The sequence below is a fragment of the Ruditapes philippinarum genome, unplaced genomic scaffold (genome assembly GCF_026571515.1).
Source record: "Ruditapes philippinarum isolate M1 unplaced genomic scaffold, ASM2657151v2 ctg3922_1_1_1_1, whole genome shotgun sequence".
In the NCBI taxonomy this organism is placed as follows: Eukaryota; Metazoa; Mollusca; class Bivalvia; order Venerida; family Veneridae; genus Ruditapes; species Ruditapes philippinarum.
In genome coordinates, this window is record NW_026860119.1 from 1 (window position 1) to 20,357 (window position 20,357).

General features: G+C 33.8%; 1 protein-coding gene across 3 annotated transcripts; it reads left to right on the forward strand.

Annotated features, from left to right (window-relative positions):
- The first annotated feature begins 3,836 nt into the window (after positions 1 to 3,836).
- Positions 3,837 to 20,304, forward strand: LOC132758953 (alpha- and gamma-adaptin-binding protein p34-like). Of its 3 annotated transcripts, none has more exons than XR_009629647.1 (10): positions 3,837 to 3,978; positions 9,967 to 10,157; positions 10,538 to 10,637; positions 11,219 to 11,314; positions 14,533 to 14,613; positions 15,545 to 15,901; positions 16,577 to 16,684; positions 17,517 to 17,566; positions 18,785 to 19,367; positions 19,444 to 20,304. XR_009629647.1 is itself a non-coding variant. In XM_060750660.1 (9 exons), the coding sequence occupies exons 1-9, from the start codon at positions 3,885 to 3,887 to the stop codon at positions 18,854 to 18,856; spliced, it is 1,149 nt and encodes a 382-aa protein (XP_060606643.1). In that variant the 5' UTR covers positions 3,837 to 3,884; the 3' UTR covers positions 18,857 to 20,304. The 3 variants fall into 3 exon arrangements, 1 of the variants encoding a protein (XP_060606643.1); XR_009629648.1 differs by having other exon boundaries at positions 19,482 to 20,304; XM_060750660.1 differs by having other exon boundaries at positions 18,785 to 20,304.
- The last annotated feature ends 53 nt before the right edge of the window (positions 20,305 to 20,357 follow it).

Consider the following 20,357-nt stretch of genomic DNA (forward strand, 5'->3'; position numbering starts at 1 on the left):
AGTTATACATAGTTCATACAAATACTGGTGGCAAAAAGCCTTTCGAGTGTTTTTGAAAGGTACAAACCATGCAAATGTTGAATAACAAATTGAAGATAAAGAAAAATTATGAGTACCTTTAATCAGCTGGTTGCTAGAGTCAATATGTACAAATATGTTCCATTTTTTTTCTTTTTTTTTATAAAATATTATCACTCAACAAATCTTATTATTTGTTGTTGTTTTTTTTATATCAACTATCTAGTTATTAAAATGACAATTATATAATATTAAAGAATGAAATTACATGTATATTGACAGAATATTCCTGAAATATTATTTCATTTAGTAACTTAACCTTTGCATAAAGGTGCTTTAGAGCATCTTTATAATTAAGTAATTATTATTGCAGTCATTTACTTTACCAAGAAAGGATCAAACTTGGCGCTTCCATTTGAAACCTCATACTGATCCAAGCAAAATTCAAAAACATGTTTCTAGTAAACCCTTACCAACCTAAAATAGCTTAAATGGACTTGTCCATCTTTCAATCTAGACAAAACCAATCACCAATTTAAAGGGAAACTCTCAAAATAAGTACTTACTAACAGGTCAGCAAGTAGTGCACTGCAGGAACCATGTTGTTTCACAATTTGAAACCATTTATTAGTAATTACTATTACAAATCAATTAATGAAAAACAAATAACAGAGAAATGAAAATACAACTGAATAAATTTTCTAGAGTATCAATTTTTTAATATTTATTTTCTTTTAATGTTGAAAAGTAGGGATACCACGGCTATTACAGTAAAAAAAATAGGGCAAAGCTGTACTCAGATGAAATGAGCAAATTAAGGGACCTAGCTGTAGAAAGTCTAAATTTCACCAACTGGTAAAAATATGAAAAAGAAATAAGCTATCTATTTCATTTCTGTAAGTTTATATGACCTTATAAAAACAGTTGTTAAATGCAACTTTGCTTTGAATATTACAATTAACCCTCACTCATTAGCCCCGGTAATATAAGGTTATAACCATTTATCTTGTGAGTGGGCCATATAACCTGTTAAAAATATTTATAACTTAAAAATATGTCAGCGACAGTAGAATGTTCAAAATTTCTTTAATGAAATGCTGAAGAAAAAAACCCTAGAATATCATAGAAGGTGGTCCAACAGTTACTTAGTCCAAAATTTAAAAATTAAGCACTTGTGACAGTTTTATTGACATATTGGGCTTTGCCAGAAGTTTCATATAATGTATCTCAAAAAAGCAACGTCATATTTATAGGACTGGGTGTTATACACTTCTGGAAAAAAATAATGCAAGAATTAAAAATACAACATTCTTCAAGTGACACAAACAAAGATTACATAATAACTTTTAGGGACAGGAAAATGAGATTATGCTATAAGGTGCTTTAGGCGGTCAGACATAGGTTTGAATATTATATAATGAATGAAAGGTATTCATCTACTAATACATTATTTCCAAAAACTCAAAATTAATAACTTCACATTATGATCTTTAAAGAAAAAGTTCATACTGGTATATGATACAATGTAGTTTCCAAACAAAAACTTCAGTTATTATATAAAAATTTAATACAGTCCCACTCAAACATGATTTACATATCATTAAGCCACTGTTTGGGCACGATTATTTACACCTTAAAGAAATCAATTCATTTATACTCAAGCTAAATAGGAGAAATTTTAGGTGAAGTTTTCATAGTTTATTTTTCCATTCTGTCAACAGATCATAGGTATAAAATGTTGCATTTCTGAACAACGAAACTTAAAGGGTCATCATAATGGTAATAAATTCTGTGCACACCTGCCACAACCCAAAGCTCTGATATTCACAACTTCTGGTCCTGTTTCTACAACATACAATTGATTATCATACAGTTATTTAAAGTCAGAATTTGTTTATCCTACTTACCTAACATGAATTTAGATGTTGTTTGCACAATGGGATTTCAATTGATCAAAGAAACAGTTGACAAATGTCAATGGATTGCATGAAAAAAACAAGTACTTCTTTTGTGCTGTAATTACTTGCATGCCAGTATGGTTTATCATATCCATCAATCTATCTTCCACTTAAATGTCAAACCCCTCGCGGGGACATAGACATGTCTGCGCGTTGAAATCGCAAGAAAGTTTAACAGAATAATTTCATATCTATCTTCCACTAATGTCAAACCCCTCGCGGGGACATAGACATGTCTGCGTGTCGAAATTGCAAGAAAGTTAAACAGAGTTGATTTAAAAGAGGATAAAAGAATATAAAAAATGTTAAAAACATGGGCTGGAAAACTAGGTTGAGACATGTTCAATGCAAGTTTATAATGGCTGCAATGAACTGCTCTGAGGTAGACAGTAGGTGAACTGCGGGGATTAGGTGGTTCATTAGTGGCATACTGTCCTAGAAAAGAAAGAGAATGTATAACAGTCTGAAGTTGCTGTGAATAACCTATAACACAGGGGATGGCCATGGTGTGATGTTCAGGGAAAGGGGTGTCACATATTCTTCTATGGGGATAGCAACCAGACCATGGTGAATCTTATAGAAAAGGGATAACCTAGCATATATACATCTGAGTTCCAGAAGCTTAAGAGAGTGAAGTCTGACCATAATCTAGCTTGACCCATCAGGCTGATCTCATTGGACATTATCAATTTGATCTATTTGTATTGGGGAGACCATACTTTGGAACCATATTCAAGCTGTGGTCTGACTAACGTCTGGTAAGCAATGGACTTCATGGATTGGGATGTAATCTTTATGTTTCTGCGTAGGAATCCTAAGGTTTGGTTTGCTTTCTTGGATGTCCTGTTTATGTGGGCTAACCATGTAAGGTTTTCTGATATATCCATGCCTAGGTATTTAGCTAAGGTAACTGATTCTAATTGGACTCAATGAAGGTAGTATTGTGTTGGGAAAGGATGTTTCCCTTTTGTGACGTGGATAACTTGACACTTGAAGGGGTTAAATTCCATATCCCACTCCAACTCCCACTTTTCTAACCAATTAAGTTCATTTTGGAGGTTGACCGATTGGTTTGTAGATATCAGAGCAATGTATATTGCAGTTATGCAGTATCGTCTGCAAACAAGCGGACCTGGGAATTCAAGTTTTGTGGGAGGTCATTTATATAGGCAAGAAACAGGAGGGGTCCTAGAACTGAGCCTTGGGAACACCTGAGGATACAGGGATAGGGTTAGAGTAGCTGCCATGTAACACATTGGACTGCATCTAACAATTTATTCTATATATATATATGTATCTAAATTTCAATGGCTTTTTGTAACTGCCAACAACAAACATCCAGGGAAGAGCGGGATAGCTGGAGGGATGTGATGTCATTTTGTTTTACTTGTCTCCCCACTCTTCGTCTCCTGCTTCAATGTGTTGTGGTGGTTTTTGTTTAACTTTTGATAACAAAATGATGCTATGTTCATATTGTAAGTTTTGAGCAGGGATTTTAACACCTGATATACTCAGTAGAGCAGGGACTTTACAAAGAGTGATTATAAAGTGCAAATGTATAAAACTTAATAACATGACAAAACAAATCTTCCAAGGAATTGAAAGCATATGGCCAGTGCACTGTCACTGACAAGAATTTATGACTGACATAAATGTTGTTTTTAAATGTCAATAAATGTCTTGCCTTTATCAATATTTGCCCAACATCCTCAGGTCGATGTTCTATATCCGTCATCATTTTTCTCAATTTAAATCAATTCATTCACGTGCATAAATCAGTGTGTCAACTTGTCATCACTAATCTGCAGCCATTTAGGTTCCTCAGCAACAGTAAACAGCTTTCGGATATTCTCGGGCTTATTCATTACGAAAATATCCGAAACAATCCGGAATGGTACTCATAATTTGATGACGTTTTATGCACTTCCGGTTAAAAAAATGGCCACCCCTTGCATTTTATTTACTTCATGTTCTGAATATTCTGTTGGAAACCTTCTTAAAGGTTGACCTCACATTAATATATGTTATCAAAAGAAATGATATTTTATTTGTTTCATAATCTTTCGAATTATTTATCATAGCGAGGAAAATTTGTCATAATTTTAACCATAATTTGTTTTGTTAAAGATAAATTTGACAAATATTAGTCAAACTAAGGTTATTTCAGGTCCAAGCAAGTTCACACCTAGGAGTTTCATATCCATAATGTTACGGGAGACGCTCAAAATCCCCTTGGTTGATAAACGACATAGTGATCGAAATCCCCTCAACAGAAATGACAGGGTTATCATAATCCCCTTGGCAAAAATAAAGGGGTGGTCATAATCCCCTCAGTGGGTAGTCAAAATCCCCTCAAATAATTTCTTTTCTTATTTTTCTTTTTAGTTCAATGAATTTAAGAACCAACTGCTTCAAGAATTGCTGAAAAAAAGAGAAAAGCATACAAACAATTAAAAGGTGTATGTTTGTCACAGCCAGTTAATAATGACACCCTTTATTGATGTTATTATTGCTGAGAAAATTGTAAAATACAAACAAATAAATGATAGTTGATTATAATTAATCATTGCAATTATAGTTATATGTAACAAACAATCAATTAATCTTTGCAATGATAAACACCTTTAAAGGCAAATTTGTTGCACACTAGCTTTAGATCTTTCCAGATAATAACTTAAAATGAGGCTATTAATTGCAGTTTGCTATCTAAAATTACTTCATCTTTGTTTTACTTAACTGCAAACTGTTATTTTGTTGGGTATATAATATGATGGCTCTCTGCAATAGACATGAATACCCAAAATGGAATTCATTACAAGTAACAAAGGTTCTCGTAAGCTTCTGTATATTGAGTAAAGGGGGTTGTTTTTCACAAGTTGAGGGGATTTTGACCACCCCATCATTTTTGCCAAGGGGATTTTGACTATCCATCAAGGGGATTATGAACACCCGGTCATTTCTGTTGAGGGGATTTCGATCACTATGTCATTTTTCAACCAAGGGGATTATGATCAAGGGGATTTTGATATACACTCTAATGTTACAGATATGTATATTTAGCTCCATGATAATGTAAATTAATTTTTGACATTTCCAACCAAAGTATAAAAAGTTGGTGAGTCACTTTTAAACACTTCATGGGTCGGTCTATTTACCCAAGATACCCAAAGACTAATCTGGGACAGAAATATACACATTTTTAGTCCCAGGACTTCCCCAAGAAACTTGTATATTGTGTAAATTGGGAAAGTTTTAATATGAAAAAGGCAAAGCCTCAAAGCGAGCTCGATGTACTTTTTACGTGAAATAGTATGAAATAATCGCTCATTTTTATTTCAAATGCAGTGACGAGTGCCTGTGATGTCACACGTACTGTGTTAAATATGGCTCCGCCCCTGTCGTGAAATGAATAACACGTTTTGAAAACGTTGATAAAACTGTGTTTATTTAATTTCACTCTATAATTTTTAAGCGAAATAAAGATTATTTAAAGAGAAATAAATGTAAAACTTAAAACGTTTGCGACATTAATAAAGCGTACCTGATTGTTTGTTTTCACGTGCTGTTTGGCGCTACATTGTGACGTCACGTAAACAATACTTTAAACGTCTGTACAGCGTTAACGACTGAATAAAAGATATTGGTGTTCGGTTTCATTTTCTTAGTTAGACCATTTTCTTTCATTCTAGATAGTTTTCACCACAAAAATCGACAAAAAATTGTTTTTATTTATCAGATTTTTCAAACAAAATGGCCTCGATTTTCATTTTTTATACACAGCTTCTGTTATTCTGGTTCCTTGTCCAATTATGGTTCCCATAGGCGTACGCGGGTGGCCAGTCTACATATCCGTTTTCAGTCAGAATTCCTCAGTGTTTATCGTTATCTTTAAATTCGAAAGGTTGCGATGTGTCCAATTCGGTACTTTAGACGAAAGTTTTCAAAACCATCACTTAGCAGGTACTCGCGTTACCGTAGAGCTCGCTTTGCGAGCAGGCCCTTCGGGCCAGCTCGTCGAGCTCGCTAATATATAAGACAGCTGATTATTTAACTGTCATCTTGTAATTACTGTTCAATACATCAAATATTGTTATAATTTTTAGCTCGACTATTCGATAAGAATAAGTAGAGCTATTGCAGTCACCCGAGCGTCGGCGTCGGCGTAACCACTTATGTTAAAGTTTTTGTAATAGTTCAAATATTTTCAAAGTCCATTGACATATAGCTTTGAAACTTTGCACACTTGTTCAACATCATAACCCCAACCTGTAGACAGGAGGAGGTAACTCTATCAAGCATTTTGACAGAATTATGCCCCTTTTTTTACTTAGAATTTACGTTAAAGTTTTTGTAATAGTTCAAATATTTTCAAAGTCTATTGACATATGGCTTTGAAACTTTGCACACTTGTTCACCATCATGACCCCAACCTGTAGACAGGAGGAGGTAACTCTATCAAGCATTTTGACAGAATTATGCCCCTTTTTCGACTTAGAATTTACGTTTAAGTTTTTGTAATAGTTCAAATATTTTCAAAGTCCATTGACATATGGCTTTGAAACTTTGCACACTTGTTCAACATCATAACCCCAACCTGTAGACAGGAGGAGGTAACTCTATCAAGCATTTTGACAGAATTATGCTCCTTTTTTGACTTAGAATTTACGTTAAAGTTTTTGTAATAGTTCAAATATTTTCAAAGTCTATTGACATATGGCTTTGAAACTTTGCACACTTGTTCACCATCATGACCCCAACCTGTAGACAGGAGGATGTAACTCTATCAAGCATTTTGACAGAATTATGCCCCTTTTTTGACTTAGAATTTACGTTAAAGTTTTTGTAATAGTTCAAATATTTTCAAAGTCCATAGACATATGGCTTTGAAACTTTGCACACTTGTTCACCATCATGACATCAACCTGTAGACAGGAGGAGGTAACTCTATCAAGCATTTTGACAGAATTATGCCCCTTTTTCGACTTAGAATTTACGTTAAAGTTTTTGTAATAGTTCAAATATTTTCAAAGTCCATAGACATATGGTTTTGAAACTTTGCACACTTGTTCACCATCATGACCCCAACCTGAAAACAGGAGGAGGTAACTCTGTCAAGCATTTTGACAGAATTATGCCCCTTTTTCGACTTAGAATTTACGTTAAAGTTTTTGTAATAGTTCAAATATTTTCAAAGTCCATTGACATATGGCTTTGAAACTTTGCACACTTGTTCACCATCATAACCCCAACCTGTGAAACAGGAGAAGGTAACTCTATCAAGCATTTTGACAGAATTATACCCCTTTTTTGACTTAGAATTTACGTTAAAGTTTTTGTAATAGTTCAAATATTTTCAAAGTCCATTGACATATGGCTTTGAAACTTTGCACACTTGTTCACCATCATGACCCCAACCTGTAAACAGGAGGAGGTAACTGTATCAAGCATTTTTATGCCCCCGCCATGTAATGGCCGGGGCATATAGTGTTACCCTGTTCTGTCCTTCCGTCCTTCCGTCATTCCGTCCTTCCGTCCTTCCGTCATTCCGTCATTCTGTCATTCCGTCATCATCAGTTTCCGTTCATTATCTTAGTAACGGTTGCACACATTCAACTCAAATTTGACATATGGATATGTCGTGAGAAAATACAGGTCAAGTTCGAATTTGGTCATGGTTTGATGATTTTTGGCAGAGTTATGCCCCTTTTACTTTAAAATAATATGAAATTTTCAGTTTCCGTTCATTATCTCCCCAATGGTACAACACATTCAACTCAAACTTGACATATGGATATGTCATGAGAAAATACAGGTCAAGTTCGAATTTGGTCATGGTTCGATGATGATTTTGGCAGAGTTATGCCCCTTTTACTTTGAAAATAATATGAAATTTTCAGTTTCCGTTCATTATCTCCCCAACAGTACAACACATTCAACTCAAATTTGACATATGGATATGTCGTGAGAAAATACAGGTCAAGTTCGAATTTGGTTATGGTTCAATGATTTTTGGCAGAGTTATGCCCTTTCACTTTGGAAGTAATATGAAATTTTCAGTTTCCGGTCATTATCTCCCCAATGGTACAACACTTTTAACTCAAACTTGACATATGGATACGTCACAGGAATGCGCAGGTCAAGTTCAAAGTTGGTTATGGTTCAATGATTTTTGGCAGAGTTATGCCCCTTTCACTTTGAAAATAATATGAAATTTTCAGTTTCTGTTTATTATCTCCCCAATGGTACAACACATTCAACTCAAATTTGACAGATGGATATGTTTTTGGAATGCCCAGGTCAAGTTGGAATTTGGTCATGGTTCAATGATTTTTGGCAGAGTTATGCCCCTTTCACTTTGAAAATAATATGAAATTTTCAGTTTCTGTTTATTATCTCCCCAATGGTACAACACATTCAACTCAAATTTGACATATGGATATGTTTTTGGAATGCCCAGGTCAAGTTGGAATTTGGTCATGGTTCAATGATTTTTGGCAGAGTAATGCCCCTTTCACTTTGAAAATAATATGAAATTTACAGTTTCTGTTCATTATCTACCCAACAGTGTTACATATTCAACTCAAATATGGATATGTCAAAGGAATGGGCAGGTCAAGTTGGAATTTGGTCATGGTTCGATGACTTTTTGGCAGAGTTATGTCCCTTTCACTTTGAGAATAATATAGATACATCTTAGGAATAAGCAGTTTAAGTTTGAATTTGGTTGTGGTTCAATGATTTGGACAAACTTATCTTTCTTGAATGTTGTAAAAATTTTGAACTTTCAGTTTCAGCACTGAAATGTATGTAGCCATTATTTTGGCTACAAATATGAAATATGCTATTTTCAAAAGGTTTAGACTGAATAATTTCAGTGCCTTGAACATTGTATGAAAATGGTTTGTGTTAACATTGAAAAGTTTTAAGGGCTTTGAACTTAAAATGAAAAAAATTATTTGTGCAAACAAATTTGGAACTAAATATTATAACATCTGAAATTTTGGCTGCATGCGGGGGCATCCGTGGCATGATGACACATTTCTAGTTTTTACTATCAAGCACTAAGAATAGTCGAGCGTTGCTGTCCTACTGACAGCTCTTGTTATGTATACGGGCTTTTTTTCGTCACTAAAATATTTAAAATATACTGTATGCTCTTTAAAGAAAAAAACTATTTTGATTAAAATCAATTTTACTGAAATATTAAGACTATGTTAATCTAACGAAATGTGGGGCAGATGAAATAAAAAATTATAACAGAATTGTCAAAATATGACCAATTTAATAATCAGGTATCAAAAATTTGTTGTTCATAAAATGACATTGCTGCAGAATTAAACTTGCACTACACCAAAACACTGCAACCTTGACATTATTTCATTGTTGTAAACTATTTTGCACAAAAAAGAATCTATTTATAATCTTACAAAAAAATACAGGGAAATAAATGAAGGGAGATAATTCAATGTACATGTGAAATCGCATAGTTACCTCCCGTAAACACCGTATTTACATGTCAGTAAAAGTGTCTTGGTGTGGTCTTGTGGTGTCTTGGCGTAGTCTTAGGGTGTCTTGGATTAGTCTTGGGGTGTCTGGGTAGTCTAAGGGTGTCATGGGGCAGTCTTGGGGTAAATAGACCTACTGACACTTCATAATTAGTTTAAATTCACCACTTTTGGGTGAGGGGTTGCCTTTAAGTATTGGGGCCATTTTTGCCTTTAAGTATTGGGGCATCATAACTGCAGCCACTGTTTATTCCTTCATGATGGTAAGAGGCGAGTAATGTTTAAATAAGTCAATGCAATCCTTAGCTCCAGCCTCCAGGTAAAGGTGTTGCTTCAAGTTTGTTAGGCACAACCTTGTTTCATGTTTTAGCTTAAAATGTCCTAAATTGTGTTGGTATGCCAATGAGCTTTTAACAACAAGACAAACATGACACTTGACATATTTTCTCCTAAATTTCTGTTACATCAAGATGTTTTATTTTCAGAAATCCTAGAGGTTGAGTGTTTACCAGAAGGGAAGAAGGTGATCGAGGATATATTAAGTTATGACTGGAGTATTAATACTAAATATTATACAGCTGATGTACGACTATGTATGACAAAGAAGAGGACCATAGGAGATAAGCAGTTTGCAGAGTCAGTACATGCTTTTGTGGTCTTCTTCAATGCTGAAAAGGTAAACAAACTTGAAGGAGATAAAAGTATCAAATTTAGATAGTTTTGTTGAATCATGTTGTGTAACCCAGAAATAACCAATAATGAAAAAGGGTCCCTTATTAAATGAGATTCCTGGGTTATTATTTACAGTTAGAAAATAGAAGGCCATTCAGTGTTATTCCTAAGAGGTGCTGTTAAGTGAGCAGGATACTTAATGACAGTAGTCACAATAGACCTGTTTCTTTATATATATGTGTACATATATGCATTATTAAAATAGTTCTGTGATATCTGTTGTTCTGTAGTAACATAAATAACATCATAGATGAACAATACAGTTTTAATTTCAATCTCAAGTTTAACTTATATATTACTAACTTAGATATTTTTTTGTTGCAGAAAGAAAGTTTTGAATCAGTAAAACTATGGAATGCTTATCTAAAGGAGATAGATCCAGAGATTAAGATGTTAGTATGTGACAGATGCTTGGATGATTCTGGTAAATATTTAGTGTTACCTTTGTGTCTATGTTGTCTTCGAAAGAATGGTTTATCAGATCTGTAAAACTTGACCATCTTATAAGATAATTGGATTATTATTGTTGTTATGATCATAATTTTATTATGATGTATGTGATTTGTCATAACAGTCAAATACCAAATTAGAGATAACAAAAAAAACAAAACAAAAATCCCAAAACTTAAAGGGACTCCACTGAGATTGGATTTTTTTTGGACTTTTGAAATATTTGTACCATTTGATAAAGATTAAGAACAATAACCTTTATGCAATATTTCAGGTCACTTGCTCAACCTGTTGTTGCGGAAAAATCAAATTTTATTTAATTTATTATAGTGTTTTTTTAAATACTTGGATTTGAGAAAATTCCTTATGCAGTTGGGCTCACTTGTGTTACGTTTGGTTGATTTGTTGTCTGTTTCCGTTCAGCTTCATTTCTTGTTTGAATTATTAAAATTAGTTTTTTTCTGTAATAACTAAAGCAATGAAAGATTTCAGTCAATTGTATATAGAATAAGTATATATGAAATAATGAAATGGTTATAATAATTATTTTGTCAGCTGTTGGTCGACTTGAAGTACAGACATGGTGTATAGATAATGGGTTTGAACTGGTTGAGTTGAATCCTGAAACTGAGAGTGACAGTGAAACTGAAGGTAAATGCAGTATATGTTTACGTATCTCTATATATCTCTCTTATAGAAAAGTTGAAACTATGCATATATGTCTACTAATGTAACTTTTAAAGTTGTCGTTCAATTTTTAGCTCACCTGTCACAAAGTGACAGGGTGAGCTTTTGTGATCGCTTTTCATCCGGCGTCCGTCCGTCCGTCGTCCGTCCGTAAACTTTTGCTTTAAATGACATCTCCTCATAAACCACTGAGCCAATTTCATCCAAACGTCACAGGAATGTTCCTTTGGTGGTCACCTTTAAAAATTGTTCAAAGAATTTAATTCCATGCAGAACTCTGGTTGCCATGGCAACCGAAAGAAAAATCTTTAAATATCTTCTTTTAAACAACCCTAAGAGCTAGAGCTTAGATATTTGGCATGAAACATCTTCTAGTGAGTGTCTACCAAGTTTGTTCAAATAAAAGCCCTGAGGTCAAAATTGGCCCCGCCCCAGGGGGTTATTGATTTTCCCTATATGCATATAGTAAAACCTTAAAAAATCTTCTTTTAAAGAACCCAAAGAGCTAGAGCTTAGATATTTGGCATGAAACATCTTCTAGTGAGTGTCTACCAAGTTTGTTCAAATAAAAGCCCTGGGGTCAAAATTGGCCCCGCCCAGGGGGGTCATTGATTTTCCCTATATGCATATAGTAAAAACTTAAAAAATCTTCTTTTAAAGAACCGTAAGAGCTAGAGCTTAGATATTAAGCATGAAACATCTTCTAGTGAATGTCTACCAAGTTTGTTCAAATAAAAGCCCTGGGGTCAAAATTGGCACCGCCCCAGGGGGTCATTGATTTTCCCTATATGCATATAGTAAAAACTTAAAAAATCTTCTTTTAAAGAACCCAAAGAGCTAGAGCTAAGATATTAAGCATGAAACATCTTCTAGTGAGTGTCTACCAAGTTTGTTCAAAATTAAAGCCCTGTGGTCAAAATTGGCCCCACCCCTGCAGGGTCATAGATTTTCCCTATATGCATATAGTAAAAACTTAAAAAAATCTTCTTTTAAAGAACCATAAGAGCTAGAGCTTAGATATTTGGCATGAAACATCTTCTAGTGAATGTCTACCAAGTTTGTTCAAATAAAAGCCCTGGGGTCAAAATTGACCCCGCCCCAGGGGGTCATAGATTTTCCCTATATGCATATACATGTAGTAAAAACTTTAAAAATCTTCTTTTAAAGAACCCAAAGAGCTAGAGCTAAGATATTTAGCATGAAACATCTTCAAATGGATGTCTACCAAGTTTGTTCAAATAAAAGCCCTGGGGTCAAAATTGACCCCGCCCCAGGGGGTCATTGATTTTCCCTATATGCATATAGTAAAAACTTAAAAAATCTTCTTTTAAAGAACTTAAAGAGCTAGAGCTAAGATATTTAGCATGAAACATGTTCTAATGGGTGTCTACCAAGTATGTTCAAAAAAAAGCCCTGGGGTCAAAACTGGCCCCGCCCGGGGGGGGGGGGTGTCATTGATTTTCCTTATATGTGTATAGCAAAAACTTAAAAATCTTCTATGAAAAAACCCAAATAGCTAGAGTTTAGATATTAAGCATGAAACATCTTTAAGTAAATATCTACAAAGATTGTTCAAATAAAAGCCCGGGGGTCAAAACTGGCCCTGCCCCAGGGTGTCATTGTTTTTAACTATATGTGTATAGTAAAAACTTTAAAAATCTTCTTTTAAAAAACCCAATGAGCTAGAACTTAAATGTTTAGCATGAAACATCCTCTTATGGGTGTCTACCAAGTCTGTTCAAATAAACAAATAAAAGCCCTTGGGTAAAAATTGGCCCGGGGGTGGGGGGGCCTATATACAGGTGAGCGACCTCAGGGCCATCATGGCCCTCTTGTTTAGCTCCTTGCCTGCTACAGGGGCAACTAAATTTCACAACGCATCCACTGCAAGCCAAAATCAGTTGGCACATCCATGCTCTCTGATCATGGTCTGCACTATTAGTCAATACATATTTTAAAATTTTCCATGAAAATGATAAATGGTTTTGGCTATTTTAGATATTCAGTAAGGTAAAGGTAAAATTGCAGATTTTATTTTAAAAAATCAGCCATTTGGGAATGGAAAAAAATGCCCTTTATTGTGAAATTTTGTAAAACATGTTTTGCAAAAGCATTTTTCCAACAGGTGTGACATCAAATCATAATAAACAACCTTTGGGGACAAAGATAAATTGTGACATTAACATTTACTATAAATACATCTAATAAAATTATAAGCAATATACAGACATGTTACACATTAACAAATATAAAATACAAATGTTTTATATATACACAGAACCCTTTATAGGAAATTGCTAAAAAAATAATGTTTGTTTGATTGGGTTTTAAGTCACACTGACACAGTATAGGTCATATGGTGACGTTGCAGCTTAACTGGTGGAGAAAGACCTCAGATGCCCTTCCGTGCATTATTTCAGGCATGAACAGGTATCTGAGTAGAACCACCATGGTTCCGTAAGCTAGCTGGATAGCTTCCTCACATGAAAGAATACAAAGTCCCTGTCAGGATTCGAACCAACAGTGGTGAGGGGGCAAGTGGTTTGTCAACGACTTTAACCACTCGGCCACAGATGCCCCAAAAAATAATGTTGCATGTTATATTTAATGCAAGTATTGTGGCAAAGAATGACCAGAAGTAGATATGAGCCGTGTCATGACAAAACCAACATAATGGGTTTGCGACCAGCATCCGCGCAGTCTGATCAGGATCCATGCTGTTCGCTTACAGACCCTATAACAAGTAAAGAAACTGATAGCGAACAGCATGGATCCTGATCAGACTGCACTGATGCGTAGGCTGGTCTGGATCCATGCTGGTCGCAAACCCATTATGTTGGTTTTGTCATGACGCGGCTCATATGTACATAATTGGGACCTAGCAAGTGTTTTCTGTCTAGGGAAGTGTAAGCTATATCCAAGTTCACTATAACTTGTGACAACTGAATGTCTTTAATTTGGTTTATTTAGCTAACATATTGGGAGATTATTATATTTTAAGATTTTTTTTTTGTTGATTTAAACATATTTTATTGCTCTTTTGGTACACATTTTTAACAGTATATTATTAAAATATTAATACAGAAGTAGCAAAAGGGTTGAACCATGGGTTCTTACAACATCAGGAAACAGTTCTCCCCTGCAATATATATTTTATGAGACATTTATCGATTGATTTTCAGATGATTTCCTGGAGACTACAGGTATTAAGAGGATTGTGCAATCTCTACATGCTCACACGTGGCCAAATCTAAATCTCAAAGGTAATACTTATTTTCATACTTAGTTATTATTATGGAGTTAGTTTGTCGGAATTATATTCTTCTTTTTTTTTTGGGGGGGGGGTCATCACAGCAACACGGTATTGGCAATTTTCCAGCTTTACTGATGGAGGCAGACCTCTGGTTCCATTTGTACATACATTTTTTCAGGCACAAATGGGCACCTGAGTAGAACCACCAACATTCCTTAAGCTTGCTGGGTAAGGTTCTCACATGTAGTTTTCAGCGATGACTGGCTTGAACCTACAGTGGTGAGAGTATTGAGTTTGTATTGTAAATATTTTAGTTATACTGTATATAGAGCAATTATATAAGTTTGTATATTATGGTGTGTTTTTGTCAAAAACAGCTGTTTAAAAGAAATATACATAGACTTATAAAACACTTTTATGTCTGTTTTTTGTTTCTACAAGAATTTTGGACAAATTTATGTCAGTCGGGTTTACAAATTTTTATTGAAATTAAATTTTTTTTATAATTATTTCAACATTAAAGGCTTTTTTTTTAATGATTATGTATTATATTCATAAGAAAGTACTCCGTAATTAATCTTTGTTGCTATTAAAAGACATTTAGTTAAAAGATAAAGGACAATAGTATTGGTGTGTAAATCGTTATAAAAAATGATAGTTAAACAAAAGACGAGGAAAAAAAACTTACAACCTATTTACAAAAGCAAACCACTGGCTAGCACAGATATGAATAATTGGTTTGCCTAAAAAAAAAAAAAAGCAATAATAATAATATTAGATAGAGCTAGTGAAAGACTATACAGTCTGTATGCTGCCCAGTTTTTGCTTTTTAGATACTGAAACCTCCTTATAATAAAAATGGACTGTTTAAATTTTAAATAAGGGCAAGTCCATTTTTTTAAATAGGTAGTAGAGTTAAATTAGGGTATGTTTCATTTCAGACGAACAGCATGTGGCGAGTCCATTCATGAGACAACTAATGAAGGAAGAGCATGAAGCAAAGCAATTCAACAATGACAAAAATCTATGTGACAGTAACAATAGCAAAGATTCTGAAAATGAAACCATTCAAAATGATAGACTGTGTTCTGAAAATTCAAAAACAGACAATTCTGAGAACCAGTCAATATCATGTGATGGTCATGTGACTGAAGAAAAAGTTAAAAATAACTGTGATAATAATAAAATGGATGTTACTGATGAAAAAACTGATGAAAATACTGAAGGAGCATGTGGTAATAGTAAAAAGGAAAAATCGAAGAAAAAAGCAAAGACTCAGTCTAAAGAGGAAAGATTAGGTAAAGATATAGATCATTTGAATAATCACTGTTTTATTTGTTGGGTTTTTTTTAATAAAAAAATGGCTTATTTGACTGTATTTTGTCAATATTTAGTCTAAATAATAATAATAATAATTTAGTCTAAAATGATTGATTAGTTTGCGCAGGTCTAAAATTTGCACCAGTCATTGTTACCTCAGCCCCTTTTCATCCTGCCAGGGTAATGACAGTTTAAGTTAACTTAATCAAATACCTGTTAAAGTTTCAGGTGGTCAAATTACAGCTTATAGTTTTAGTTTTTATGCCCATTTTAAATCATTTTAGGTCATAAAATTATCTGAATAACTGGTTCACTTTTAACCAGTTTTTCTGGATAATTAAACAGTGATTAACAACTTCTCCCTAAGTTATAAACTAAATGATGTGATTTCTAATCTAATTAGCTGATCTTAAGGATACAAGATATCAAACTTAATTTTAACACAATGAAATATGACCTTGAACCCTTTATGACCTTCAAGGTCAAATTTTCAAATTAATTAAATTTCACCCAAACTTTACTGCATACCACTATTCTTGGATGTTTAATGATGTCATAGTGTTTTGCAAAAACATCTTGTATCATTATGCAATTAGACATAAGATATGAAGTGAAACGCAATGTTGTTATGTGTTTTTCTTTTGACAATTTAGACTCGCTGTTACCATCAGAGGATATGGCGTTATTTGAGGCACTTGGCAGTGAAGACCCTGGAGGGGAATCTTTTGAGAAACTTTTTGAAAAATTTGCACATATGAAAGGTAATCTGATCTGTGACAGTTTCTCCTGTAAGAAAATTAAAATGCTTAATTTGATTTGAGGGTGACAGTACATAAATATCAGATTCATTTGAGGGTAATAGTACATACATATCACATTCATTTGAGGGTGATAGTACATACTTATCTACCTCAGCTCACACATTCTTGGACACTTATTTTTTCAAGGGTTTTCATTTTACTATTATATACAGTATAGATCTGGTATTTTAGTATTATACCAAACATAATCTGTCAATAAATTTTTTGAAAAAAAAAAATAATAAGGAAATTTTATCCTAAACATGCTATTTATATCTAAAATGGAGCATTCATCATTTTTAGGTAATTTTCAAAGTAAGGTCTGACTGATGAGTGAACATAGCTGTCAATGATTAGATGGCATGGATATGCTTCATCTTAAATTTTCTAGAAAAGAAATGAAAAGCTGATGTTCATTAGGGTCTGAAATCCCGAGTTTATTATTAACATCAGCATTATGTGTATATTGATTGTCACATCTAACAACTGAGCCGCGACATGACAAAACCAACATAGTGCGTTTGCGACCAGCATGGATCCAGACCAGCCTGCGCATCCGCGCAGTCTGATCAGGATCCATGCTGTTCGCTATCAGTTTCTCTACTTGTAATCGAGTTTGTAAGCGAACAACATGGATCCTGATCAGACTGTGCGGATGCGCTGGCTTGTCTGGATCCATGCTGGTCGCAAACCCATTATGTTGGTTTTGTCGTGACGCGGCTCAAATTGGTTTTCTTAACATTGAACATTTTATTACAATTAGAAATTTAATTGTATTATTTTATATTTGCAGAAAAGGCCAATAATCTTCCATTACAAGAAAGAAAAAAATATGCAGAAAATGTAAGTATTAAATTTAAAGTATATCGTTACTTATAGCTAAATAAACAAATAAAGCCCTTTTGAAAATAGTAAATAGCAGATGTGAAATATATTTTCTCAAATAACCTGCCTTTCCTTAAAAAAATTGCATTGTCAAATTTCTGAAGAAAGTATCTGTAACTTTCAAATGTCAGTACTTGTCACCTTAGTGCAGGAACGGGTTAACTTCTTATATGGTTTAATACTGTTAACCTGTTTTTGCACTAAGGAGACGTATTATCAGCATGTGCTTCAGTGGCCGAGCGGTCAAGATTGTTGAATTCAAATCACTTTGACCTACACTGCTACGGTTTCAAAACCTGTGTGAGTTTTTAAATTATTTCATGAGAAGAAGCTATACAGCTAATTTATAGAATATCATTCTGTGGCTATATTCAGATGCACACTATTGCTTTGAATAATGTACAGAGGGGCACCAGGGGTAGTCCTTCACCAGAAAATCTGGAAATTTGCCATATCACCTTTTTATAGTGTTTGTTTGACTCGCAATTTAAAACCTAACCAAACCAAAATAAAAATCAGCACATATCTGTTTCATACAATATCAAATTTTTGTTGCAAAATATAATTAGGTACTCAACTTATGAAGGAATGTTGGACTCTGACAATTTTATGATTATTATGTGGTACTTAAAGTCAACAGACTTTATATGACATGATTGTCTGCTTAGCTCAATAGGGAGAGCATCAGATTTGAATTCTAGGGGTTGCAGGTTCGATTCCCAGGCAATGCTAAATTTATACTTGACATCTGATCTTAGACATCAAGTATTATGGTCATTTGTTTTGCACCGTTGATCGAGAAATCAAAGTAGTCAGTCACATGTGAAGTAAATGGTAATTTTTGGATATTTTTTTTGTTTGTTTGTTTTGGGTTTTATGTCACATTGACACAGTATAGGTCATATCGCGACGTTCCAGCTTTACTGGTGGAGGAAGACCTCAGGTGCCCTTCCGTGCATTATTTCAGGCACAAACGGGCACCTAATTTTTGGATATCATCCTGGATTGTATGTAAAGTGGACTGACTGCGAGATAATATTATGACAAAAAATGTGTTAAAAACAGATATACAATAAACAATTGCTTATCTCGCCACTTCCCAATCATTTGTAGTTGTATTCATAATTCTTATTTGGCATTAAGTATGAATGTTAATGAATCTTCTGCATTTATTAGGTTGCCATAGCATTCTGGAGAGCAATGGGAGGTGATGAAGATGAAATTGGTGACCTTGACAGTGATGGTTGACATTCCTTTGAGAATTGGGACCTTGAAAGTGATGGTTGACCTTCCTTTGAGAATTGTGACCTTGAAAAAGTGATAGATGACCATTCTTTTAAATATAGGTGACCTTACAGTAAGGAATAACCATTCAGTGAAACAGGTGTCATTGACAGTGAAAAAATAACCTTTTAATAAAATAGGTATCATCAGCAGTTCAAAAAATGTCTTTTGATAATTTAGGTTGGAACCATTGGTGAAGAACACGTAAATGCAGTTGTCCTTGAAAGGGTGATTTTTCAGTGAAATAGGTGACCTTGAAAAAAAAGAGAACTACTTTAAGTGAAATGATCTAGACAGTAAAGAATTAACTTTCAGTGAAATAGGTGGCATTAACATTTACAGATGATTAACTTGCAGTGTAATGACCTTGACAGTCAATAATTAACTTTCAATGAAACAGGTGACCTTGACAAAAAATAAACTTTCAGTGAAATATGTGACCTTGACAGTAAATAATTAACTTTCAATGAAACAGGTGACCTTGACAAAAAATAAACTTTCAGTGAAATAGGTGACCTTGACAGTAAATAATTAACTTTTAGATGAAACAGGTGACCTGGACAATAAAAATAAACTTTCAGTGAAATAGGTGACCTTGACATTGAATTATGACATTGTCATTATTGTATTATAAAGGATAGTTACAGCATCAACAATTTGGATAACCAGAATTGTTGTTGTGATAACACCTTGTCTTGTAATAATAATGAAACTGCAGACAAAAAGTCAGATTCATTCAAATCTAGAAATTTACAAACATGACGTCAAAAGTTGTTTAGTTTTGTCCAAAGACCGAGGTAATATTTGTCTGTCACATTAACTTGAATAAAATGAATGTAATAATAAAAGCCAATCTGTTTAATGTAGTAAAACATTCCTGAATCTGATATATATTTTTGTGCTTGGTAAATTCAAATAATTTTTTCATTCTTGTTGTTTTATCTTTGAATATTTCATGTTAAATTATTCAGTTGCATAGGTATTCAGTTACTGACAGTAACTTATAAGAATGTTGTATGGCAAAGTTTCACACATGATATCTTAACTGTGATATTATGATATTATCATTTTGAAAGCTTAGTGCAACTTCAAACCTTTGACCTGCTGGAACCGGAAGTGAACAGTCTGTGCCACCAGTGTAGAGCGAGGTCAGCCTGCACATCCCTGCAGTCTATCCAGGTTCTATACTGTTGGTAGTCCAATTTTTGTATTTTGGTACTGAAATCCCTTAAACTTTGAATGGACTGTTCCAAATTAAAATCTTAGGCAATTCCATTACACAAATTCAGCAGGTTAAGGGTCAAGTTTATTCTCGATGTATATCTAACTATAAATAGAAGTTTTATTTATGCATTTTGTTACATATACTTATTATTTTATATGTGAATGTGGAATAAAAGAAAGTAATATTATGTTCGTTTCTTGTATATTCTTTATACACAAATGATTATCTCGTACCTATTTT